Source organism: Coregonus clupeaformis, chromosome 14 (assembly GCF_020615455.1).
Source record: "Coregonus clupeaformis isolate EN_2021a chromosome 14, ASM2061545v1, whole genome shotgun sequence".
Classification (NCBI taxonomy): domain Eukaryota; kingdom Metazoa; phylum Chordata; class Actinopteri; order Salmoniformes; family Salmonidae; genus Coregonus; species Coregonus clupeaformis.
In genome coordinates, this window is record NC_059205.1 from 2,233,778 (window position 1) to 2,260,889 (window position 27,112).

The 27,112-nt window shown below is 49.0% G+C and overlaps 1 protein-coding gene across 1 annotated transcript in view; it reads right to left on the reverse strand.

Moving 5' to 3' along the window:
* Nucleotides 1-27,112, reverse strand: part of cacnb2b (calcium channel, voltage-dependent, beta 2b) — a 104,955-nt gene that overhangs the window by 11,691 nt on the left and 66,152 nt on the right. Inside the window, exons 8-11 of the mRNA XM_041896894.1 lie at nucleotides 24,384-24,442; nucleotides 24,157-24,266; nucleotides 8,433-8,441; nucleotides 7,454-7,605 (exon numbers count right to left, since the gene is read on the reverse strand). Of these exons, the coding sequence (XP_041752828.1) occupies nucleotides 7,454-7,605; nucleotides 8,433-8,441; nucleotides 24,157-24,266; nucleotides 24,384-24,442 (330 nt within the window). The remainder of the gene's footprint in view (nucleotides 1-7,453; nucleotides 7,606-8,432; nucleotides 8,442-24,156; nucleotides 24,267-24,383; nucleotides 24,443-27,112) is intronic.

Here is a 27,112-nt window from a genome sequence, read left to right on the forward strand (position 1 = left end):
AGGCTCCCACCATTAGCTCTGACAAATTGAAAACCCTAGTCATTGGCGACTCCATTACCCGCAGTATTAGACTTAAAACGAATCACCCAGCGATCATACACTGTTTACCAGGGGGCAGGGCTACCGACGTTAAGGCTAATCTAAAGATGGTGCTGGCTAAAGCTAAAACTGGCGAGTGTAGAGAGTATAGAGATATTGTTATCCACGTCGGCACCAACGATGTTAGGATGAAACAGTCAGAGGTCACCAAGTGCAACATAGCTTCAGCGTGTAAATCAGCTAGAAAGATGTGTCGGCATCGAGTAATTGTCTCTGGCCCCCTCCCAGTTAGGGGGAGTGACGAGCTCTACAGCAGAGTCTCAGCACTCAATCGCTGGTTGAATACTGTTTTCTGCCCCTCCCAAAAGATAGAATTTGTAGATAATTGGCCCTCTTTCTGGGACTCACCCACAAACAGGACCAAGCCTGACCTGCTGAGGAGTGACGGACTCCATCCTAGCTGGAGGGGTGCTCTCATCTTATCTACCAACATAGATAGGGCTCTAACTCCTCTAGCCCCACAGTGAAATAGGGTGCAGGCCAGGCAGCAGGCTGTTAGCCAACCTGCCAGCTTAGTGGAGTCTGCCAATAGCACAGTCAGTGTAGTCAGCTCAGCCATACCCATTGAGACTGTGTCTGTGCCTCGACCTAGGTTGGGCAAAACTAAACATGGCGGTGTTCGCCTTAGTAATCTTATTAGGATAAAGACCTCCTCCATTCCTGCCATTATTGAAAGAGATCGTGATACCTCACATCTCAAAATAGGGTTACTTAATGTTAGATCCCTCACTTCAAAGGCAGTCATAGTCAATGAACTAATCACTGATCATAATCTTGATGTGATTGGCCTGACTGAAACATGGCTTAAGCCTGATGAATTTACTGTGTTAAATGAGGCCTCACCTCCTGGTTACACTAGTGACCATATTCCCCGTGCATCCCGCAAAGGCGGAGGTGTTGCTAACATTTACGATAGCAAATTTCAATTTACAAAAAAAAAATGGCGTTTTCGTCTTTTGAGCTTCTAGTCATGAAATCTATGCAGCCTACTCAATCACTTTTTATAGCTACTGTTTACAGGCCTCCTGGGCCATATACAGCGTTCCTCTCTGAGTTTCCTGAATTCCTATCAGACCTTGTAGTCATAGCAGATCATATTCTAATTTTTGGTGATTTTAATATTCACATGGAGAAGTCCACAGACCCACTCCAAAAGTATTTCGGAGCCATCATCGACTCAGTGGGTTTTGTCCAACATGTCTCTGGACCTACTCACTGCCACAGTCATACTCTGGACCTAGTTTTGTCCCATGGAATAAATGTTGTAGATCTTAATGTTTTTCCACAAAATCCTGGACTATCGGACCACCATTTTATTACGTTTGCAATCGCAACAAATAATCTGCTCAGACCCCAACCAAGGAGCATCAAAAGTCGTGCTATAAATTCTCAGACAACACAAAAATTCCTTGATGCCCTTCCAGACTCCTTCTGCCTACCCAAGGACGTCAGAGGACAAAAATCAGTTAACCACTTAACTGAGGAACTCAATTTAACCTTGCGCAATACCCTAGATGCAGTTGCACCCCTAAAAACGAAAAACATTTGTCATAAGAAACTAGCTCCCTGGTATACAGAAAATACCCGAGCTTTGAAGCAAGCTTCCAGGAAATTGGAACGGAAATGGCGCCACACCAAACTGGAAGTCTTCCGACTAGCTTGGAAAGACAGTACCGTGCAGTACCGAAGAGCCCTCACTGCTGCTCGATCATCCTACTTTTCCAACTTAATCGAGGAAAATAAGAACAATCCAAAATTTCTTTTTGATACTGTTGCAAAGCTAACTAAAAAGCAGCATTCCCCAAGAGAGGATGGCTTTCACTTCAGCAGTAATAAATTCATGAACTTCTTTGAGGAAAAGATCATGACCATTAGAAAGCAAATTACGGACTCCTCTTTGAATCTGCGTATTCCTCCAGGGCTTAGCTGTCCTGGATCTGCACAGACTCTGCGAGGGCCTGGGATCGGGAGAGACACTTAAGTGTTTTAGTACTATATCTCTTGACACAATGATGAAAATAATCATGGCCTCTAAACCTTCAAGCTGCATACTGGATCCTATTCCTACTAAACTGCTGAAGGAGCTGCTTCCTGTGCTTGGCCCTCCTATGTTGAACATAATAAACAGCTCTCTATCCACCGGATGTGTACCAAACTCACTAAAAGTGGCAGTGATAAAGCCTCTCTTGAAAAAGCCAAACCTTGACCCGGAAAATATAAAAAACTATCGGCCTATATCGAATCTTCCATTCCTCTCAAAAATTTTAGAAAAAGCTGTTGCGCAGCAACTCACTGCCTTTCTGAAGACAAACAATGTATACGAAATGCTTCAGTCTGGTTTTAGACCCCATCATAGCACTGAGACTGCACTTGTGAAGGTGGTAAATGACCTTTTAATGGCGTCAGACCGAGGCTCTGCATCTGTCCTCGTGCTACTAGACCTTAGTGCTGCCTTTGACACCATCGATCACCACATTCTTTTGGAGAGACTGGAAACCCAAATTGGTCTACACGGACAAGTTCTGGCCTGGTTTAGATCTTACCTGTCGGAAAGATATCAGTTTGTCTCTGTGAATGGTCTGTCCTCCGACAAATCAACTGTACATTTCGATGTTCCTCAAGGTTCCGTTTTAGGACCACTATTGTTTTCACTATATATTTTACCTCTTGGGGATGTTATTCGAAAACATAATGTTAACTTTCACTGCTATGCGGATGACACACAGCTGTACATTTCAATGAAACATGGTGAAGCCCCCAAAATTGCCCTCGCTAGAAGCCTGTGTTTCAGACATAAGGAAGTGGATGGCTGAAAACTTTCTACTTTTAAACTCGGACAAAACAGAGATGCTTGTTCTAGGTCCCAAGAAACAAAGAGATCTTCTGTTAAATCTGACAATTCATCTTGATGGTTGTAAAGTCGTCTCAAATAAAACTGTGAAGGACCTCGGCGTTACTCTTGACCCTGATCTCTCTTTTGACGAACATATCAAGACTGTTTCAAGGACAGCTTTTTTCCATCTACGTAACATTGCAAAAATCAGAAATTTTCTGTCCAAAAATGATGCAGAAAAAATTAATCCATGCATTTGTTACTTCTAGGTTAGACTACTGCAATGCTCTACTTTCCGGCTACCGGATAAAGCACTAAATAAACTTCAGTTAGTGCTAAATACGGCTGCTAGAATCCTGACTAGAACCAAGAAATTTGATCATATTACTCCAGTGCTAGCTTCCCTACACTGGCTTCCTGTTAAGGCAAGGGCTGATTTCAAGGTTTTACTGTTAACCTATAAAGCGTTACATGGGCTTGCTCCTACCTATCTTTCCGAGTTGGTCCTGCCGTACATACCAATACGTACGCTACGGTCACAAGACGCAGGCCTCCTAATTGTCCCTAGAATTTCTAAGCAAACAGCGGGAGGCAGGGCTTTCTCCTATAGATCTCCATTTTTATGGAACAGTCTGCCTACCCATGTGAGAGACGCAGACTCGGTCTCAACCTTTAAGTCTTTACTGAAGACTTATCTCTTCAGTAGGTCATATGATTGAGTGTAGTCTGGCCCAGGAGTGTGAAGGTGAACGGAAAGGCTCTGGAGCAACGAACAGCCCTTGCTGTCTCTGCCAGGCCGGTTCCCCTCTCTCCACTGGGGTTCTCTGCCTCTAACCCTGTTACAGGGGCTGAGTCACTGGCTTGCTGGTGCTCTTTCATGCCGTCCCTAGGAGGGGTGCGTCACTTGAGTGGGTTGAGTTACTGACGTGATCTTCCTGTCTGGGTTGGCGCCCCCCTTGGTTTGTGCTGTGGTGGAGACCTCTGTGGGCTATACTCGGCCTTGTCTCAGGATTGTAAGTTGGTGGTTGAGGATATCCCTCTAGTGGTGCGGGGGCTGTGCTTTGGCAGAGTGGGTGGGGTTATATCCTTCCTGTTTGGCCCTGTCCGGGGGTTTCTTCGGATGGGGCCACAGTGTCTCCGGACTGCTCCTGTCTCAGCCTCCAGTATTTATGCTGCAGTAGTTTATGTGTCGGGGGGCTGGGGTTAGTTGGTTATACCTGGAGTACTTCTCCTGTCTTATCCAGTGTCCTGTGTGAATTTAAGTATGCTCTCTCTAATTCTCTCGTTCTCTCTTTCTCTCTGAGAACCTGAGCCCTAGGACCATACGTCAGGACTACCGGGCATGCTGACACCTTGCTGTCCCCAGTCCGCCTGGCCTTGCTGCTATTCCAGTTTCAACTGTTCTGCCTGCGGTTACGAAACCCCTACCTGTCCCAGACCTGCTGTTTTCAACTCTTAATGATCGGCTATGAAAAGCCAACTGAGAGACCTGAGCCCTAGGACCATACGTCGGGACTACCGGCCGTGGTGACTCCTTGCTGTCCCCAGTCCGCCTGGCCTTGCTGCTATTCCAGTTTCAACTGTTCTGCCTGCGGTTATGGAACCCCTACCTGTCCCAGACCTGCTGTTTTCAACTCTTAATGATCGGCTATGAAAAGCCAACTGAGATTTATTCCTGATTATTATTTGACCATGCTTGTCACTTATGAACATTTTTGAACATCTTGGCATGGTTCTGTTATAATCTCCACCCGGCACAGCCAGAAGAGGACTGGCCACCCCTCATAGCCTGGTTCCTCTCTAGGTTTCTTCCTAGGTTTTGGCCTTTCTAGGGAGTTTTTCCTAGCCACCGTGCTTCTACACCTGCATTACTAGCTGTTTGGGGTTTTAGGCTGGGTTTCTGTACAGCACTTCGAGATATTAGCTGATGTACGAAGGGCTATATAAAATAAAATTGATTGATTGATCTTACACAGAAAGCGGCACAGGTCCTAATCCAGGCACTTGTCATCTCCCGTCTTGATTACTGCAACTTGCTGTTGGCTGAGCTCCAGGCCTGTGCCATTAAACACCTACAACTTATCCAGAACGCTGCAGCCCGTCTGGTGTTCAACCTTCCCAAGTTCTCTCATGTCACCCCGCTCCTCCGCACACTCCACTGGCTTCCAGTTGAAGCTCACATCTACTACAAACCATGGTGCTTGCCTACGGAGCTGTGAAGGGAACGGCACCGCCTTACCTTCAGGCTCTGATCAGACCCTACACCCAAGCGAGGGCACTACGTTCATCCACCTCTGGCCTGCTAGCCCCCCTACCTCTACGGAAGCACAGTTCCCGCTCAGCTATTCACTGCTCTGGCACCCCAATGGTGGAACAAGCTCCCCCACGACGCCAGGACAGCGGATTCACTGACCACCTTCCGGAGACACTTGAAACCCTACCTCTTTAAGGAATACCTGGAATAGTATAACAGTAATCCTTCTCCTTCTCTAATGAAGTTGCGTGGAAAAAGGAATGGTGGGGTGAAATATACTTCTCCCATGGGCAAAGAAACTCAAAAGGGGTGATGATATTAATTAACAGTAATTTCGATCCGAATGTGCAATGGGCGGCGCACAATTGGCCCAGCGTCGTCCAGGGTAGGGGAGGGAATGGCCGGCAGGGATGTATTGGTAGAGCATGGCGTTTGCAACGCCAGGGTTGTGGGCTCGATTCCCACGGGGGACCAATATTATTTTATTTTTATTTTTATAATAACTGTAAGTCGCTCTGGATAAGAGCGTCTGCTAAATGACTAAAATGTAAAATGTAAATGTAAGATCCTTTACTAACCCAGCTGTGAATAACCTTTACTAACCCATATGTGAAGAATGCATTAACCCAGCTGTGAAGAACCTTAACTAAGCCAGCTGTGAGGAACCTTTACTAACACAGCTATCAGGAACCTTTACTAACCGAGTTGTATATAACATTCACAAAACGAGCTGTACAGAACCTTTACTTATCCGGCTATGAAGAACCTTTACTAACCCAACAGTGAGGAACATTTACTAACCCCACTGTTTAAACCTTTACTAACCCAGCTGTATAGAACCTTTCCTATCCCAGATGTGAGGAACCTTTGCTAACCCAGCTGTATAGACATTTTACATTTTAGTCATTTAGCAGACGCTCTTATCCAGAGCGACTTACAGTTAGTGAGTGCATACATTATTTTTGTTATTTTTCATACTGGCCCCCCGTGGGAATCAAACCCACAACCCTGGCGTTGCAAACGCCATGCTCTACCGACTGAGCTACATCCCTGCCGGCCATTCCCTCCCCTAATCTGGACGACGCTGGGCCAATTGTGCGCCGCCCCATGGGTCTCCCGGTCGTGGCCGGCTACGACAGAGCCTGGATTCGAACCAGGATCTCTAGTGGCACAGCTATGCAGTGCCTTAGACCACTGCGCCACTATAGAACCTTTAATAACCCAGCTGTGAATAGCCTTCACTAAACCAGCTGTGAGGAACCTTTAATAATACAGCTGTGAAAACCGTTACAACCCAAGCTGTATAGAACCTTTACTAACCCAGCTGTACAGAACCTTTAACCAACCCAGCTGGGAATAATCAAAACTCACCCAGCTCTGTAGAACCTTTACAAACCCAGCTTTGAAGAGCCGTTAACATCCCAACAGTGAGGAACCTTTACTAAACCAGCTGAATAGAACCTTTTCCAACCCAGCTGTGAATAATCTTCACTAACCCAGCTGTATAGAACCTTTACTACCCTAGCTTTATTGAACCTTTACTAACCGAGCTGTATAGAGCGTTTACAAACCCAGCTGTGAAGAGCCTTTAATAGCCCAACAGTAAGGAACCTTTACTAAACCAGCTGAATATAACCTTTTCCAACCCAGCTGTGAATAATCTTCACTAACCCAGCTGAATAGAACCTTTAATAACCCAGTTGTGTAAAACCTTCTCTAACCCAGCTGTATAGAACATTTTCTAACCCAACTGTGAAGAACATTTTAATAACCCAGCTGTGAATAACCTTTTTTAACTTAGCTGTAAATAACCTTTCCTAACCCAGCTGTATAGAAACATTACTAACCCAGCTGTATAGAACCTTAACAAATCCAGCTGTTTAGAACCTTTACTAACCCAGCTGCATAAAATCTTTACTACACCAGCTATGAAGAACCTTTACTAAACCAGCTTCGAAGAACCTTTAATAACCCCACTGTGAGGAACCTTTACTAAACCAGCTGTCTAAAACCTTTCGGAACCCAGCTGTATACAACCTTTACTAACCAAGCTGTGAGGAACCTTTACTAACCCAGCTGTGAGGAACCTTTACTAACCAAGCTGTGAGGAACCTTTACTAACCCAGCTTTGAGGAACCTTTACTAACCAAGCTGTGAGGAACATTTACTAACCCAGCTGTGAGGAACCTTTACTAACCCAGCGGTATAGAAACTGTAATATCCCAGCTGTATAAAACCTTTACTAACCCAGCTTTGAGAAACCTTACCTTGGGGGAGGAGACCTTGATGTAGACCAGGATGGGGGCCAGAGATGTTTTAGACAGCTGGATGGGGTGGTTCACTGTGTCTGCATCCAGCACCACCAGCTGTAGGCTCCGGGCTAGCTCGAATATCCGCTCCACCTCCCCCTGGATCTGGGCTGAGAAATGGAAGAAGGTGGTCACTAAACCCTCCAACATAGAGTTTCAAGGAACACGTGAAAGGAAAGACAAGTCAAACGGTACTCGGTTCTCCAAACGGTACTCGGTTCTCCAAACGGTACTCGGTTCTCCAATAATTAATCAATATTAAGCCTGTTTATAGTTACAATCGCGGGGAAAACACATATTTTAAAGCAGTTTTGATGGCTGCATTTAAAAAGGGGTATCTCAGCTTTCCAGAGCTACCACTTTTATTTCTTAACTCCTAAAATTGCGAGAGTTGCATCATTTAAAAAATGCTATTACAAATGGCGTTTCTAGCATGGTAAGGCACAACTGTGCAACAGAGCTCTTAAAGTGGCAATGGCTTCTTATAATATATATATATATATAATTAAAAGGGCAATGACATGTAATAAAAACAATAATTGTCTGGATATTCTGAAAGCCCTTTTATTGATTAAAGTCAGTTGCATGTTAATGAATGTGTGCAGAGCATGATTTAAGCCCCAATGTGGGAGCAGGAAATTAATGCCTACAATCAGAACTGAGTCTCTAACTGTTTCAGTGCAACAGAATGGAATATATGTATCATAAAAGGCCCACTGTCTTAGACTGAAAACACCTGGTATAGAGCTAAAGTAGTGGTAGGGTTTCTATACAGCACAGTCTACAGGTAGACTAGTGGTAGGGTTTCTCAACAATGGCTCTTTGAACAACAGTGAGGGAGAGGGTCAGACACAGATGAGCTAACACTGTTTTAGTCATACACTTGGTTACACTATGCTTAATATGTAGTATAGTATATTAGTAGTATTGTACATACCAGCAGTATCTGGAACCAGGCAGCAAGGAGAGGGACAGAGTGGAGAGAACCAGGTCAATGACATTCCCACTACTGTAAAGTTAGGGTTAGGGTTAGTCAATATAAACCCTGTCCTGATTGGATATGATACATTATCTCATTATAAACACTGTCCTGATTGGGTATGATACATTATCTCATTATAAACCCTGTCCTGATTGGGTATGATACATTACCTCAATATAAACCCTGTTCTGATGTGGTATGATACATTACCTCAATATAAACCCTGTTCTGATTGGATATGATACATTATCTCATTATAAACACTGTCCTGATTGGGTATGATACATTATCTCATTATAAACCCTGTCCTGATTGGGTATGATACATTACCTCAATATAAACCCTGTTCTGATGTGGTATGATACATTACCTCAATATAAACCCTGTTCTGATTGGGTATGATACATTATCTCATTATAAACCCTGTTCTGATTGGATATGATACATTATCTCATTATAAACACTGTCCTGATTGGGTATGATACATTATCTCATTATTAACCCTGTCCTGATGTGGTATGATACATTACCTCAATATAAACCCTGTTCTGATTGGGTATGATACATTATCTCATTATAAACCCTGTTCTGAATAGGACATTAACTCAATAGAAATCCTGTTCTAATGGGGTATGATACATTACCTCAATATAAACCCTGTCCTGATGTGGTATGATACATTACCTCAATATAAACCCTGTTCTAATGGGGTATGATACATTACCTCAATATAAACCCTGTCCTGATGTGGTATGATACATTACCTCAATATAAACCCTGTTCTGATTGGGTATGATACATTATCTCATTATAAACCCTGTTCATATGTGGTATGATACATTATCTCATTATAAACCCTGTCCTGATGTGGTATCATACATTATCTCATTATACACCCTGTCCTGATGTGGTATGATACATTACCTCAATATAAACCCTGTCCTGATTGGGTATGGTACATTATCTCATTATAAACCCTGTCCTGATGTGGTATGATACATTATCTCAATATAAACCCTGTCCTGATTGGGTATGATACATTATCTCATTATTAACCCTGTCCTGATGTGGTATGATACATTATCTCATTATAAACCCTGTTCTGATGTGGTATGATACATTATCTCATTATAAACCCTGTTCTGAGTAGGACATTAACTCAATAGAAATTCTGTTCTAATGGGGTATGATACATTACCTCAATATAAACCTTGTTATGATTGGGACGTTACCTCAATGTAAGCCCTGTTCTGATTGGGACATTACTTCAATTAAAACCCTCTTCAGATTGGGACATTAACTCAATATAAACTCGGTTTTTATTGGGTATGATACATTACCCCAATATAAACCTGGTCTGATTGGGTATGGACGTTACCTCGATATAAACCTGGTCTGACTGGGTATGGACATTACCCTGATATAAACCTGTTCTGATTGGGTGTAATATTTAATTATAAACCTGGCCGGTTGCTATAATATTGTATTGTAAAGTATAGTTGCTTTAAGTGTTCTGATTATTTTGAGACCCAACCCCAAATCAACAATGATCTGCTGTGCAAGTAACTGATCAATAGCCAGCCAAAGTAACTGATCAATAGCCAGCCAGCATAGTAACTGATCAATAGACAGCCAAGGTAACTGATCAATAGCCAGCCAGCATAGTAAATGATCAATAGCCAGCCAGCATAGTAACTGATCAATAGCCAGCCAAAGTAACTGATCAATAGCCAGCCAGCATAGTAACTGATCAATAGCCAGCCAAAGTAACTGATCAATAGCCAGCCAGCATAGTAACTGATCAATAGCCAGCCAAAGTAACTGATCAATAGCCAGCCAAAGTAACTGATCAATAGCCAGCCAAAGTAACTGATCAATAGCCAGCCAGCATAGTAACTGATCAATAGACAGCCAAGGTAACTGATCAATAGCCAGCCAGCATAGTAAATGATCAATAGCCAGCCAGCATAGGAACTGATCAATAGCCAGCCAAAGTAACTGATCAATAGCCAGCCAGCATAGTAACTGATCAATAGCCAGCCAAAGTAACTGATCAATAGCCAGCCAGCATAGTAACTGATCAATAGCCAGCCAAAGTAACTGATCAATAGCCAGCCAAAGTAACTGATCAATAGCCAGCCAAAGTAACTGATCAATAGCCAGCCAGCATAGTAACTGATCAATAGCCAGCATAGTAACTGATCAATAGCTAGCCAAAGTAACTGATCAATAGCCAGCCAGCATAGTAACTGATCAATAGCCAGCCAGCATAGTAACTGATCAATAGCCAGCCAGCATAGTAACTGATCAATAGCCAGCATAGTAACTGATCAATAGCTAGCCAAAGTAACTGATCAATAGCCAGCCAGCATAGTAACTGATCAATAGCCAGCCAGCATAGTAACTGATCAATAGCCAGCCAGCATAGTAACTGATCAATAGCCAGCCAGCATAGTAACTGATCAATAGCCAGACAGAATAGTAACTGATCAATAGCCAGCCAGCATAGTAACTGATCAATAGCCAGCCAGCATAGTAACTGATCAATAGCCAGCCAGAATAGTAACTGATCAATAGCCAGGCAGCATAGTAACTGATCAATAGCCAGCCAGCATAGTAACTGATCACTGACACTGTCAGATAGTTATCCCATAACTTAGCCTAGGTTAGTTACCATGACACTGTTAGAGGGTTATACCATACCTTAACCTAGGTTAGTTACCATGACACTGTCAGATAGTTATCCCATAACTTAGCCTAGGTTAGTTACCATGACACTGTTAGAGGGTTATACCATACCTTAACCTAGGTTAGTTACCATGACACTGTCAGATAGTTATCCCATACCTTAACCTAGGTTAGTTACCATGACACTGTCAGATAGTTATCCCATACCTTAACCCAGGTTAGTTACCATGACACTGTCAGATAGTTATCCCATATCTTAACCTAGTTTAGTTACCATGACACTGTCAGATAGTTATCCCATACCTTAACCTATGTTAGTTACCATGACACTGTTAGGATTAAAGGGTTGGGGATAGATAGTTATCCCATACCTTAACCTAGGTTAGTTTCCATGACACTGTTAGGATTAAAGGGTTGGGGATAGAGGATTAGAGGGTTAGGGCTGGGGTTAGATAGTTAGCCCATACCTTACCTAGGTTAGTTACCATGAGGTTGGGGATATAGGGTTGGGGATAGAGGGTTAGGGCTGGGGATAGAGGATTAGAGGGTTAGGGCTGGGGTTAGATAGTTAGCCCATACCTTACCTAGGTTAGTTACCATGAGGTTGGTGTTATAGGGTTGGGGATAGAGGGTTAGGGTTGGGGATAGAGGGTTAGGGGGTTAGGGCTGGGGTTAGATAGTTAGCACACACCTTACTTAGGTTAGTTACCATGAGGTTGGGGTTATAGGGTTGGGGATAGAGGGTTGTGGTCCTCTGTAGCTCAGCTGGTAGAGCACGGCGCTTGTAACGCCAAGGTAGTGGGTTCGATCCCCGGGACCACCCATACACAAAAATGTATGCACGCATGACTGTAAGTCGCTTTGGATAAAAGCGTCTGCTAAATGGCAATTATTATTTATTATAGGGTTAGGGGCTGGGGGATAGAGGGTTAGGGTTGGGGAAAGATGGTTAGGGTTGGGGATAGAGGGTTAGGGCTGGGGATAGAGGGTTAGGGTTGGGGATAGAGGGTTAGGGGGTTAGGGCTGGGGATAGAGGGTTAGGGGGTTAGGGCTGGGGATAGAGGGTTAGGGGGTTAGGGCTGGGGATAGAGGGTTAGGGCTGGGGATAGAGGGTTAGGGCTGGGGATAGAGAGTTAGGGGGTTAGGGCTGGGGATAGAGGGTTAGGGGGTTAGGGCTGGGGATAGAGGGTTAGGGGGTTAGGGCTGGGGATAGAGGGTTAGGGGGTTAGGGCTGGGGTTAGATAGTTAGCCCATACCTTACCTAGGTTAGTTACCATAGGGTTGGGGATAGAGGGTTAGGGTTGGGGATAGAGGGTTAGAGGGTTAGGGCTGGGGATAGAGGGTTAGGGCTGGGGATAGAGTGTTAGGGGGTTAGGGCTGGGGTTAGATAGTTAGCCCACACCTTACTTAGGTTAGTTACCATGAGGTTGGGGTTATAGGGTTGGGGATAGAGGGTTGTGGTCCTCTGTAGCTCAGCTGGTAGAGCACGGCGCTTGTAACGCCAAGGTAGTGGGTTCGATCCCCGGGACCACCCATACACAAAAATGTATGCACGCATGACTGTAAGTCGCTTTGGATAAAAGCGTCTGCTAAATGGCATATTATTATTTATTATAGGGTTAGGGCTGGGGATAGAGGGTTAGGGTTGGGGAAAGATGGTTAGGGTTGGGGATAGAGGGTTAGGGCTGGGGATAGAGGGTTAGGTTTGGGGATAGATGGTTAGGGGGTTAGGGTTGGGGATAGAGGGTTAGGGTTGGGGATAGAGGGTTAGGGGGTCAGGGTTGGGGATAGAGGGTTAGGGTTGGGGATAGAGGGTTAGGGTTGGGGATAGAGGGTTAGGGTTGGGGATAGAGGGTAATGGTTGGGGATAGAGGGATAGAGGGTTAGGGTTGGGGATAGAGGGTTAGGGCTGGGGATAGAGGGTTAGGGTTGGGGTTAGGGGGTTAGGGTTGGGGATAGAATGTTAGGGCTGGGGATAGAGGGTTAGGGCTGGGGATAGAGGGTTAGGGTTGGGGATAGAGGGTTAGGGTTGGGGATAGAGGGTTAGGGCTGGGGATAGAGGGTTAGGGTTGGGGATAGAGGGTTAGGGCTGGGGATAGAGGGTTAGGGGGTTAGGGGCTGGGGATAGAGGGTTAGGGCTGGGGATAGAGGGTTAGGGGCTGGGGATAGAGGGTTAGGGCTGGGGATAGAGGGTTAGGGGGTTAGGGCTGGGGATAGAGGGTTAGGGCTGGGGATAGAGGGTTAGGGCTGGGGATAGAAGGTTAGGGGGTTAAGGCTGGGAATAGAGGGTTAGGGTTGGGGATAGAGGGTTAGGGTTGGGGATAGAGGGTTAGGGCTGGGGATAGAGGGTTAGGGCTGGGGATAGAGGGTTAGGGCTGGGGATAGAGGGTTAGGGGGTTAGGGCTGGGGATAGAGGGTTAGGGCTGGGGATAGAGGGTTAGGGGGTTAGGGCTGGGGATAGAGGGTTAGGGTTGGGGATAGAGGGTTAGGGTTGGGGATAGAGGGTTAGGGCTGGGGATAGAGGGTTAGGGTTGGGGATAGAGGGTTAGGGCTGGGGATAGAGGGTTAGGGCTGGGGATAGAGGGTTAGGGTTGGGGATAGAGGGTAAGGGTTGGGGATAGAGGGTTGGGGATAGAGGGTTAGGGTTGGGGATAGAGGGTTAGGGCTGGGGATAGAGGGTTAGGGCTGGGGATAGAGAGTTAGGGGGTTAGGGCTGGGGATAGAGGGTTAGGGGGGTTAGGGCTGGGGATAGAGGGTTAGGGGGTTAGGGCTGGGGATAGAGGGTTAGGGCTGGGGATAGAGGGTTAGGGCTGGGGATAGAGAGTTAGGGGGTTAGGGCTGGGGATAGAGGGTTAGGGGGTTAGGGCTGGGGATAGAGGGTTAGGGGGTTAGGGGCTGGGGATAGAGGGTTAGGGGGTTAGGGCTGGGGTTAGATAGTTAGCCCATACCTTACCTAGGTTAGTTACCATAGGGTTGGGGATAGAGGGTTAGGGTTGGGGATAGAGGGTTAGAGGGTTAGGGCTGGGGATAGAGGGTTAGGGTTGGGGATAGAGGGTTAGGGGGTTAGGGTTGGGGATAGAGGGTTAGGGTTGGGGATAGAGGGTTAGGGTTGGGGATAGAGGGTTAGGGTTGGGGATAGAGGGTTAGGGTTGGGGATAGAGGGTAATGGTTGGGGATAGAGGGATAGAGGGTTAGGGTTGGGGATAGAGGGTTAGGGCTGGGGATAGAGGGTTAGGGTTGGGATAGAGGGTTAGGGGGTTAGGGTTGGGGATAGAAATGTTAGGGCTGGGGATAGAGGGTTAGGGCTGGGGATAGAGGGTTAGGGCTGGGGATAGAGGGTTAGGGTTGGGGATAGAGGGTTAGGGTTGGGGATAGAGGGTTAGGGGGTTAGGGTTGGGGATAGAGGGTTAGGGCTGGGGATAGAGGGTTAGGGCTGGGGATAGAGGGTTAGGGGGGTTAGGGCTGGGGATAGAGGGTTAGGGCTGGGGATAGAGGGTTAGGGCTGGGGATAGAGGGTTAGGGGGTTAGGGCTGGGGATAGAGGGTTAGGGTTGGGGATAGAGGGTTAGGGTTGGGGATAGAGGGTTAGGGCTGGGGATAGAGGGTTAGGGCTGGGGATAGAGGGTTAGGGCTGGGGATAGAGGGTTAGGGGGTTAGGGCTGGGGATAGAGGGTTAGGGCTGGGGATAGAGGGTTAGGGCTGGGGATAGAGGGTTAGGGTTGGGGATAGAGGGTTAGGGTTGGGGATAGAGGGTTAGGGCTGGGGATAGAGGGTTAGGGTTGGGGATAGAGGGTTAGGGCTGGGGATAGAGGGTTAGGGGCTGGGGATAGAGGGTTAGGGTTGGGGATAGAGGGTAAGGGTTGGGGATAGAGGGTTGGGGATAGAGGGTTAGGGTTGGGGATAGAGGGTTAGGGCTGGGGAAAGAGGGTTAGGGCTGGGGATAGAGAGTTAGGGGGTTAGGGCTGGGGATAGAGGGTTAGGGGGTTAGGGCTGGGGATAGAGGGTTAGGGGGTTAGGGCTGGGGATAGAGGGTTAGGGCTGGGGATAGAGGGTTAGGGCTGGGGATAGAGAGTTAGGGGGTTAGGGCTGGGGATAGAGGGTTAGGGGGTTAGGGCTGGGGATAGAGGGTTAGGGGGTTAGGGCTGGGGATAGAGGGTTAGGGGTTAGGGGCTGGGGTTAGATAGTTAGCCCATACCTTACCTAGGTTAGTTACCATAGGGTTGGGGATAGAGGGTTAGGGTTGGGGATAGAGGGTTAGAGGGTTAGGGCTGGGGATAGAGGGTTAGGGTTGGGGATAGAGTGTTAGGGGGTTAGGGCTGGGGTTAGATAGTTAGCACACACCTTACTTAGGTTAGTTACCATGAGGTTGGGGTTATAGGGTTGGGGATAGAGGGTTGTGGTCCTCTGTAGCTCAGCTGGTAGAGCACGGCGCTTGTAACGCCAAGGTAGTGGGTTCGATCCCCGGGACCACCCATACACAAAAATGTATGCACGCATGACTGTAAGTCGCTTTGGATAAAAGCGTCTGCTAAATAGCATATTATTATTTATTATAGGGTTAGGGCTGGGGATAGAGGGTTAGGGTTGGGGAAAGATGGTTAGGGTTGGGGATAGAGGGTTAGGGTTGGGGATAGAGGGTTAGGGTTGGGGATAGAGGGTTAGGGGGTTAGGGCTGGGGATAGAGGGTTAGGGGGTTAGGGCTGGGGATAGAGGGTTAGGGGGTTAGGGCTGGGGATAGAGGGTTAGGGCTGGGGATAGAGGGTTAGGGTTGGGGATAGAGGGTTAGGGTTGGGGATAGAGGGTTAGGGGGGTTAGGGTTGGGGATAGAGGGTTAGGGTTGGGGATAGAGGGTTAGGGGTTGGGGATAGAGGGTTAGGGGGGTTAGGGTTGGGGATAGAGGGTTAGGGTTGGGGATAGAGGGTTAGGGTTGGGGATAGAGGGTTAGGGGGTTAGGGTTGGGGATAGAGGGTTAGGGTTGGGGATAGAGGGTTAGGGTTGGGGATAGAGGGTTAGGGTTGGGGATAGAGGATTAGGGTTGGGGATAGAGGGTAATGGTTGGGGATAGAGGGATAGAGGGTTAGGGTTGGGGATAGAGGGTTAGGGCTGGGGAAAGAGGGTTAGGGTTGGGGATAGAGGGTTAGGGGGTTAGGGTTGGGGATAGAATGTTAGGGCTGGGGATAGAGGGTTAGGGCTGGGGATAGAGGGTTAGGGCTGGGGATAGAGGGTTAGGGGGTTAGGGTTGGGGATAGAGGGTTAGGGTTGGGGATAGAGGGTTAGGGTTGGGGATAGAGGGTTAGGGCTGGGGATAGAGGGTTAGGGTTGGGGATAGAGGGTAAGGGTTGGGGATAGAGGGTTGGGGATAGGGGATAGAGGGTTAGGGCTGGGGATAGAGGGTTAGGGCTGGGGATAGAGAGTTAGGGGGTTAGGGCTGGGGATAGAGGGTTAGGGGGTTAGGGCTGGGGATAGAGGGTTAGGGGGGTTAGGGCTGGGGATAGAGGGTTAGGGGGTTAGGGCTGGGGATAGAGGGTTAGGGTTGGGGAAAGATGGTTAGGGTTGGGGATAGAGGGTTAGGGTTGGGGATAGAGGGTTAGGGTTGGGGATAGAGGGTTAGGGGGTTAGGGTTGGGGATAGAGGGTTAGGGTTGGGGATAGAGGGTTAGGGTTGGGGATAGAGGGTTAGGGTTGGGGATAGAGGGTAATGGTTGGGGATAGAGGGATAGAGGGTTAGGGTTGGGGATAGAGGGTTAGGGCTGGGGATAGAGGGTTAGGGTTGGGGATAGAGGGTTAGGGGGTTAGGGTTGGGGATAGAATGTTAGGGCTGGGGATAGAGGGTTAGGGCTGGGGATAGAGGGTTAGGGCTGGGGATAGAGGGTTAGGGGGTTAGGGTTGGGGATAGAGGGTTAGGGTTGGGGATAGAGGGTTAGGGTTGGGGATAGAGGGTTAGGGCTGGGGATAGAGGGTTAGGGTTGGGGATAGAGGGTTAGGGCTGGGGCTAGAGGGTTAGGGCTGGGGATAGAGGGTTAGGGTTGGGGATAGAGGGTAAGGGTTGGGGATAGAGGGTTGGGGATAGAGGGTTAGGGTTGGGGATAGAGGGTTAGGGCTGGGGATAGAGAGTTAGGGCTGGGGATAGAGAGTTAGGGGGTTAGGGCTGGGGATAGAGGGTTAGGGGGTTAGGGCTGGGGGTAGAGGGTTAGGGGGTTAGGGCTGGGGATAGAGGGTTAGGGGGTTAGGGCTGGGGATAGAGGGTTAGGGCTGGGGATAGAGGGTTAGGGCTGGGGATAGAGGGTTAGGGGGTTAGGGCTGGGGTTAGATTGTTAGCCCATACCTTACCTAGGTTAGTTACCATAGGGTTGGGGATAGAGGGTTAGGGTTGGGGATAGAGGGTTAGGGCTGGGGATAGAGGGTTAGGGCTGGGGATAGAGGGTTAGGGGGTTAGGGCTGGGGTTAGATAGTTAGCCCATACCTTACCTAGGTTAGTTACCATAGGGTTAGGGTTAGGGTTAGGGGGTTAGGGCTGGGGATAGAGGGTTAGGGCTGGGGATAGAGGGTTAGGGTTGGGGATAGAGGGTTAGGGTTGGGGATAGAGGGTTAGGGTTGGGGATAGAGGGTTAGGGTTGGGGATAGAGGGTTAGGGCTGGGGATAGAGGGTTAGGGGGTTAGGGCTGGGGATAGAGGGTTAGGGTTGGGGATAGAGGGTTAGGGTTGGGGATAGAGGGTTAGGGTTGGGGATAGAGGGTTAGGGGGTTAGGGTTGGGGATAGAGGGTTAGGGTTGGGGATAGAGGGTTAGGGGTTTTAGGGTTTGAGATAGAGAGTTAGGGGGTTAGGGTTGGGGATAGAGGGTTAGGGGGTTAGGGTTGGGGATAGAGGATTAGGGGGTTAGGGCTGGGGATAGAAGGTTAGGGCTGGGGATAGAGGGTTAGGGTTGGGGATAGAGAGTTAGGGGGTTAGGGTTGGGGATAGAGGGTTGGGGATAGAGGGTTAGGGTTGGGGATAGAGAGTTGGGGATAGAGGGTAAGGGTTGGGGATAGAGGGTTAGGGTTGGGGATAAAGGGTTAGGGGGTTAGGGTTGGGGATAGAGGGTTAGGGTTGGGGATAGAGGGTTAGGGTTGGGGGATAGAGGGTTAGGGTTGGGGATAGAGGGTTAGGGGGTTAGGGGTTGGGGATAGAGGGTACGGGTTGGGGATAGAGGGTTAGGGTTGGGGATAGAGGGTTAGGGGGTTAGGGGTTGGGGATAGAGGGTTAGGGGGGTTAGGGTTGGGGATAGAGGGTTAGGGGGTTAGGGTTGGGGATAGAGGGTTAGGGTTGGGGATAGAGGGTTAGGGGTAGGGTTGGGGATAGAGGGTTAGGGTTGGGGATAGAGGGTTAGGGGGTTAGGGTTGGGATAGAGGGTTAGGGTTGGGGATAGAGGGTTAGGGGGTTAGGGTTGGGGATAGAGGGTTAGGGGGTTAGGGTTGGGGATAGAGGGTTAGGGGGTAGGGGTTGGGGATAGAGGGTTAGGGGTTGGGGATAGAGGGTTAGGGGGTTAGGGTTGGGGATAGAGGGTTAGGGGTTGGGGATAGAGGGTTAGGGGGTTAGGGTTAGAGGGTTAGGGCTGGGGATAGAGGGTTAGGGGGTTAGGGCTGGGGATAGAGGGTTAGGGGGTTAGGGCTGGGGATAGAGGGTTAGGGGGTTAGGGCTGGGGATAGAGGGTTAGGGGGTTAGGGCTGGGGATAGAGGGTTAGGGGGTTAGGGCTGGGGATAGAGGGTTAGGGGGTTAGGGCTGGGGATAGAGGGTTAGGGGTTAGGGCTGGGGATAGAGGGTTAGGGGGTTAGGGCTGGGGATAGAGGGTTAGGGGGTAGGGTTGGGGATAGAGGGTTAGGGTTGGGGATAGAGGGTTAGGGGGTTAGGGTTAGAGGGTTAGGGTTGGGGATAGAGGGTTAGGGCTGGGGATAGAGGGTTAGGGTTGGGGATAGAGGGTTAGGGGGTTAGGGCTGGGGATAGAGGGTTAGGGGGTTAGGGCTGGGGATAGAGTGTTAGGGCTGGGGGTAGAGGGTTAGGGCTGGGGATAGAGGGTTAGGGCTGGGGATAGAGGGTTAGGGGGTTAGGGTTGGGGATAGAGGGTTAGGGTTGGGGATAGAGGGTTAGGGGTTTAGGGTTGGGGATAGAGGGTAAGGGTTGGGGATAGAGGGTTAGGGGGTTAGGGCTGGGGATAGAGGGTAAGGGTTGGGGATAGAGGGTTAGGGGGTTAGGGCTGGGGATAGAGGGTTAGGGGGTTAGGGCTGGAGATAGAGGGTTAGGGGGTTAGGGCTGGGGATAGAGGGTTAGGGGCTGGGGATAGAGGGTTAGGGGGTTAGGGCTGGGGATAGAGGGTTAGGGCTGGGGATAGAGGGTTAGGGGGTTAGGGTTGGGGATAGAGGGTAAGGGTTGGGGATAGAGGGTTAGAGGGTTAGGGCTGGGGATAGAGGGTTAGGGCTGGGGATAGAGGGTTAGGGGGTTAGGGTTGGGGATAGAGGGTTAGGGTTGGGGATAGAGGGTTAGGGGTTTTAGGGTTTGAGATAGAGAGTTAGGGGGTTAGGGTTGGGGATAGAGGGTTAGGGGGTTAGGGTTGGGGATAGAGGATTAGGGGGTTAGGGCTGGGGATAGAGGGTTAGGGCTGGGGATAGAGGGTTAGGGTTGGGGATAGAGAGTTAGGGGGTTAGGGTTGGGGATAGAGGGTAAGGGTTGGGGATAGAGGGTTGGGGATAGAGGGTTAGGGTTGGGGATAGAGAGTTGGGGATAGAGGGTAAGGGTTGGGGATAGAGGGTTAGGGTTGGGGATAGAGGGTTAGGGGGTTAGGGTTGGGGATAGAGGGTTAGGGTTGGGGATAGAGGGTTAGGGTTGGGGATAGAGGGTTAGGGGGTTAGGGTTGGGGATAGAGGGTACGGGTTGGGGATAGAGGGTTAGGGGTTAGGGATAGAGGGTTAGGGGGTTAGGGTTGGGGATAGAGGGTTAGGGGGGTTAGGGTTGGGGATAGAGGGTTAGGGGGTTAGGGTTGGGGATAGAGGGTTAGGGTTGGGGATAGAGGGTTAGGGGGTAGGGTTGGGGATAGAGGGTTAGGGTTGGGGATAGAGGGTTAGGGGGTTAGGGTTGGGGATAGAGGGTTAGGGTTGGGGATAGAGGGTTAGGGGGGTTAGGGTTGGGGATAGAGGGTTAGGGGGTTAGGGTTGGGGATAGAGGGTTAGGGGGTAGGGGTTGGGGATAGAGGGTTAGGGTTGGGGATAGAGGGTTAGGGGGTTAGGGTTGGGGATAGAGGTTAGGGTTGGGGATAGAGGGTTAGGGGGTTAGGGTTAGAGGGTTAGGGCTGGGGATAGAGGGTTAGGGGGTTAGGGCTGGGGATAGAGGGTTAGGGGGTTAGGGCTGGGGATAGAGGGTTAGGGGGTTAGGGCTGGGGATAGAGGGTTAGGGGGTTAGGGCTGGGGATAGAGGGTTAGGGGGTTAGGGCTGGGGATAGAGGGTTAGGGGGTTAGGGCTGGGGATAGAGGGTAAGGGGGTTAGGGCTGGGGATAGAGGGTTAGGGGGTTAAGGCTGGGGATAGAGGGTTAGGGGGTTAGGGCTGGGGATAGAGGGTTAGGGGGTTAGGGCTGGGGATAGAGGGTTAGGGGGTTAGGGCTGGGGATAGAGGGTTAGGGGGTAGGGTTGGGGATAGAGGGTTAGGGTTGGGGATAGAGGGTTAGGGGGTTAGGGTTAGAGGGTTAGGGTTGGGGATAGAGGGTTAGGGCTGGGGATAGAGGGTTAGGGTTGGGGATAGAGGGTTAGGGGGTTAGGGCTGGGGATAGAGGGTTAGGGGGTTAGGGTTGGGGATAGAGGGTTAGGGGGTAGGGTTGGGGATAGAGGGTTAGGGTTGGGGATAGAGGGTTAGGGGGTTAGGGTTAGAGGGTTAGGGTTGGGGATAGAGGGTTAGGGGGTTAGGGTTGGGGATAGAGGGTTAGGGTTGGGGATAGAGGGTTAGGGTTGGGGATAGAGGGTTAGGGGGTTAGGGGTTGGGGATAGAGGGTACGGGTTGGGGATAGAGGGTTAGGGTTAGGGATAGAGGGTTAGGGGGTTAGGGTTGGGGATAGAGGGTTAGGGGGTTAGGGTTGGGGATAGAGGGTTAGGGGGTTAGGGTTGGGGATAGAGGGTTAGGGTTGGGGATAGAGGGTTAGGGGGTAGGGTTGGGGATAGAGGGTTAGGGTTGGGGATAGAGGGTTAGGGGGTTAGGGTTGGGGATAGAGGGTTAGGGTTGGGGATAGAGGGTTAGGGTTGGGGATAGAGGGTTAGGGGGTTAGGGCTGGGGATAGAGGGTTAGGGTTGGGGATAGAGAGTTAGGGGGGTTAGGGTTGGGGATAGAGGGTAAGGGTTGGGGATAGAGGGTTGGGGATAGAGGGTTAGGGTTGGGGATAGAGAGTTGGGGATAGAGGGTAAGGGTTGGGGATAGAGGGTTAGGGTTGGGGATAGAGGGTTAGGGGGTTAGGGTTGGGGATAGAGGGTTAGGGTTGGGGATAGAGGGTTAGGGTTGGGGATAGAGGGTTAGGGTTGGGGATAGAGGGTTAGGGGGTTAGGGTTGGGGATAGAGGGTACGGGTTGGGGATAGAGGGTTAGGGTTGGGGATAGAGGGTTAGGGGGTTAGGGTTGGGGATAGAGGGTTAGGGGGTTAGGGTTGGGGATAGAGGGTTAGGGGGGTTAGGGTTGGGGATAGAGGGTTAGGGTTGGGGATAGAGGGTTAGGGGGTAGGGTTGGGGATAGAGGGTTAGGGTTGGGGATAGAGGGTTAGGGGGTTAGGGTTGGGGATAGAGGGTTAGGGTTGGGGATAGAGGGTTAGGGGGTTAGGGTTGGGGATAGAGGGTTAGGGGGTTAGGGTTGGGGATAGAGGGTTAGGGGGTAGGGGTTGGGGATAGAGGGTTAGGGTTGGGGATAGAGGGTTAGGGGGTTAGGGTTGGGGATAGAGGGTTAGGGTTGGGGATAGAGGGTTAGGGGGTTAGGGTTAGAGGGTTAGGGCTGGGGATAGAGGGTTAGGGGGTTAGGGCTGGGGATAGAGGGTTAGGGGGTTAGGGCTGGGGATAGAGGGTTAGGGGGTTAGGGCTGGGGATAGAGGGTTAGGGGGTTAGGGCTGGGGATAGAGGGTTAGGGGGTTAGGGCTGGGGATAGAGGGTTAGGGGGTAGGGGTTGGGGATAGAGGGTTAGGGTTGGGGATAGAGGGTTAGGGGGTTAGGTTAGAGGGTTAGGGTTGGGGATAGAGGGTTAGGGCTGGGGATAGAGGGTTAGGGGTTGGGGATAGAGGGTTAGGGGGGTTAGGGCTGGGGATAGAGGGTTAGGGGGTTAGGGCTGGGGATAGAGTGTTAGGGCTGGGGGTAGAGGGTTAGGGCTGGGGATAGAGGGTTAGGGCTGGGGATAGAGGGTTAGGGGGTTAGGGTTGGGGATAGAGGGTTAGGGTTGGGGATAGAGGGTTAGGGGTTTAGGGTTGGGGATAGAGGGTAAGGGTTGGGGATAGAGGGTTAGGGGGTTAGGGCTGGGGATAGAGGGTAAGGGTTGGGGATAGAGGGTTAGGGGGTTAGGGTTGGGGATAGAGGGTAAGGGTTGGGGATAGAGGGTTAGGGGGTTAGGGCTGGGGATAGAGGGTTAGGGGGTTAGGGCTGGGGATAGAGTGTTAGGGGGTTAGGGCTGGGGATAGAGGGTTAGGGCTGGAGATAGAGGGTTAGGGGGTTAGGGCTGGGGATAGAGGGTTAGGGCTGGGGATAGAGGGTTAGGGGGTTAGGGTTGGGGATAGAGGGTAAGGGGTTGGGGATAGAGGGTTAGAGGGTTAGGGGCTGGGGATAGAGGGTTAGGGTTGGGGATAGAGGGTTAGGGGGTTAGGGCTGGGGATAGAGGGTTAGGGCTGGGGGTAGAGGGTTAGGGCTGGGGATAGAGGGTTAGGGGCTGGGGATAGAGGGTTAGGGGGTTAGGGTTGGGGATAGAGGGTTAGGGTTGGGGATAGAGGGTTAGGGGTTTTAGGGTTTGAGATAGAGAGTTAGGGGGTTAGGGTTGGGGATAGAGGGTTAGGGGGTTAGGGTTGGGGATAGAGGATTAGGGGGTTAGGGCTGGGGATAGAGGGTTAGGGCTGGGGATAGAGGGTTAGGGTTGGGGATAGAGAGTTAGGGGGTTAGGGGTTGGGGATAGAGGGTAAGGGTTGGGGATAGAGGGTTGGGGATAGAGGGTTAGGGTTGGGGATAGAGAGTTGGGGATAGAGGGTAAGGGTTGGGGATAGAGGGTTAGGGTTGGGGATAGAGGGTTAGGGGGTTAGGGTTGGGGATAGAGGGTTAGGGTTGGGGATAGAGGGTTAGGGTTGGGGATAGAGGGTTAGGGTTGGGGATAGAGGGTTAGGGGGTTAGGGTTGGGGATAGAGGGTACGGGTTGGGGATAGAGGGTTAGGGTTGGGGATAGAGGGTTAGGGGGTTAGGGTTGGGGATAGAGGGTTAGGGGGTTAGGGTTGGGGATAGAGGGTTAGGGGGGTTAGGGTTGGGGATAGAGGGTTAGGGTTGGGGATAGAGGGTTAGGGGGTAGGGGTTGGGGATAGAGGGTTAGGGTTGGGGATAGAGGGTTAGGGGGTTAGGGTTGGGGATAGAGGGTTAGGGTTGGGGATAGAGGGTTAGGGGGTTAGGGTTGGGGATAGAGGGTTAGGGGGTTAGGGTTGGGGATAGAGGGTTAGGGGGTAGGGTTGGGGATAGAGGGTTAGGGTTGGGGATAGAGGGTTAGGGGGTTAGGGTTGGGGATAGAGGGTTAGGGTTGGGGATAGAGGGTTAGGGGGTTAGGGTTAGAGGGTTAGGGCTGGGGATAGAGGGTTAGGGGGTTAGGGCTGGGGATAGAGGGTTAGGGCTGGGGGTAGAGGGTTAGGGCTGGGGATAGAGGGTTAGGGCTGGGTTTAGATAGTTAGCCCATACCTTACCTAGGTTAGGGTTGGGGATAGAGGGTTGGGGATAGAGGGTTAGGGCTGGGGTTAGATATTTAGCCCATACCTTACCTAGGTTAGAGCGTGTGTTTGAGCGGTCCATCAGGGCTTTCTTGTTGGGGTTGTTGAGTATGGACCTCTTTGCTAGAGCGATGTCTGCAGTCACACGAGTTATAGTAATTCTGAGAAAAAATACATAGCCAGCGTGATATTTTATTTGGAGTTAAAGCGTTTGGATAAACAATATGTATATTGTATTTATTGTCAAATCCACAGTTGACACAACCTGTAGAACTCACCTCCCTTCAAATCTGTGTTTTAAAAAGTCGAAGAGCGCTTTCTGCATCATGTCTGTTACCTAGGATCACACAGAAACACCATTAATCACATGTACAGTATGTTACATTAGACACTCCTCATCACATGTATGTCACATTAGATACTCCCTCACATGTATGTTCCATCTGATACTCCATCACATGTATGTTACAAGATATACTCCTCCATAATGTACAGTGTTACATTAGACACTCCTCCATCACATGTTTGTTACATTAGATACTCTACCATCACATGTATGTTACATTAGATACAGCTCCATCACATGCATGTTACATTAGATACTCCTCAATCACATGCATGTTACATTAGATACTCCTCCATCACATGCATGTTACATTAGATACTCCTCCATCACATGCATGTTACATTAGATACTCCTCAATCACATGTACAGTGTTACATTAGATACTCCTCCATCACATGTACAGTGTTACATTAGATACTCCTCCATCACATGTCTGTTACATTAGATACTCCTCAATAACATGCATATTACATTAGATACTCCTCAATCACATGCATGTTACATTAGATACTCCTCCATTACATGTATGTTACATTAGATACTCCTCCATCACATGTACAGTGTTATATTAGAAACTCCATCACGTTTGTTACATTAGATACTCTACCATCACATGTATGTTACATTAGATACAGCTCCATCACATGTATGTTACATTAGATACAGCTCCATCACATGTCTGTTACATTAGAAACAGCTCCATCATATCTTTGTTACATTAGATACTTCTCCATTACATGTACAGTGGGGAAAAAAGGATTTAGTCAGCCACCAATTGTGCAAGTTCTCCCACTTAAAAAGATGAGAGAGGCCTGTAATTTTCATCATAGGTACACGTCAACTATGACAGACAAAATGAGAAAAAGAAATCCAGAAAATCACATTGTAGGATTTTTTATGCATTTATTTGCAAATTATGGTGGAAAATAAGTATTTGGTCAATAACAACAGTTTCTCTATACTTTGTTATATACCCTTTGTTGGTAATGACACAGGTCAAACATTTTCTGTAAGTCTTCACAAGGTTTTCACACACTGTTGCTGGTATTTTGGCCCATTCCTCCATGCAGATCTCCTCTAGAGCAGTGATGTTTTGGGGCTGTCGCTGGGCAACACGGACTTTCAATTCCCTCCAAAGATTTTCTATGGGGTTGAGATCTGGAGACTGGCTAGGCCACTCCAGGACCTTGAAATGCTTCTTACAAAGCCACTCCTTCGTTGCCCGGGCGGTGTGTTTGGGATCATTGTCATCCTGGAAGACCCAGCCACGTTTCATCTTCAATGCCCTTGCTGATGGAAGGAGGTTTTCACTCAAAATCTCACGATACATGGCCCCATTCATTCTTTCCTTTACACGGATCAGTCGTCCTGGTCCCTTTGCAGAAAAACAGCCCCAAAGCATGATGTTTCCACCCCCATGCTTCACAGTAGGTATGGTGTTCTTTGGATGCAACTCAGCATTCTTTGTTCTCCAAACACGACGAGTTGAGTTTTTGCCAAAAGGTTATATTTTGGTTTCATCTGACCATATGACATTCTCCCAATCCTCTTCTGGATCATCCAAATGCACTCTAGCAAACTTCAGACGGGCCTGGACATGTGCTGGCTTAAGCAGGGGGACACGTCTGGCACTGCAGGATTTGAGTCCCTGGCGGCGTAGTGTGTTACTGATGGTAGGCTTTGTTACTTTGGTCCCAGCTCTCTGCAGGTCATTCACTAGGTCCCCCCGTGTGGTTCTGGGATTTTTGCTCACCGTTCTTGTGATCATTTTGACCCCACGAGGTGAGATCTTGCGTGGAGCCCCAGATCGAGGGAGATTATCAGTGGTCTTATATGTCTTCCATTTCCTAATAATTGCTCCCACAGTTGATTTCTTCAAACCAAGCTGCTTACCTATTGCAGATTCAGTCTTCCCAGCCTGGTGCAGGTCTACAATTTTGTTTCTGGTGTCCTTTGACAGCTCTTTGGTCTTGGCCATAGTGGAGTTTGGAGTGTGACTGTTTGAGGTTGTGGACAGGTGTCTTTTATACTGATAACAAGTTCAAACAGGTGCCATTAATACAGGTAACGAGTGGAGGACAGAGGAGCCTCTTAAAGAAGAAGTTACAGGTCTGTGAGAGCCAGAAATCTTGCTTGTTTGTAGGTGACCAAATACTAATTTTCCACCATAATTTGCAAATAAATTCATTAAAAATCCTACAATGTGATTTTCTGGAATTTTTTTCTCAATTTGTCTGTCATAGTTGACGTGTACCTATGATGAAAATTACAGGCCTCTCTCATCTTTTTAAGTGGGAGAACTCTCACAATTGGTGGCTGACTAAATACTTTTTTTCCCCACTGTATGTTTGTTACATTAAATACTCCTCCATAACATGTGCACTATACAGTATACAACGAGTATATGTGTATGTGGACACCCCTTCAAGTTAGTAGATTCGGCTATTTCAGCCACACCTGTTACTGACAGGTGTATAAATTTGAGCACACCGCCATGCGATCTCCATAGACAAACATAGGTAGAATGGCCTTACTGAAGAGCTCAGTGACTTTCAACGCAGCACCGTCATAGGATGCCACCTTTCCAACAAGTCAGTTCATCAAATCACTTCCCTGCTAGAGCTGCCCCGGTCAACTATAAGTTCTGTTATTGTGAAGTGG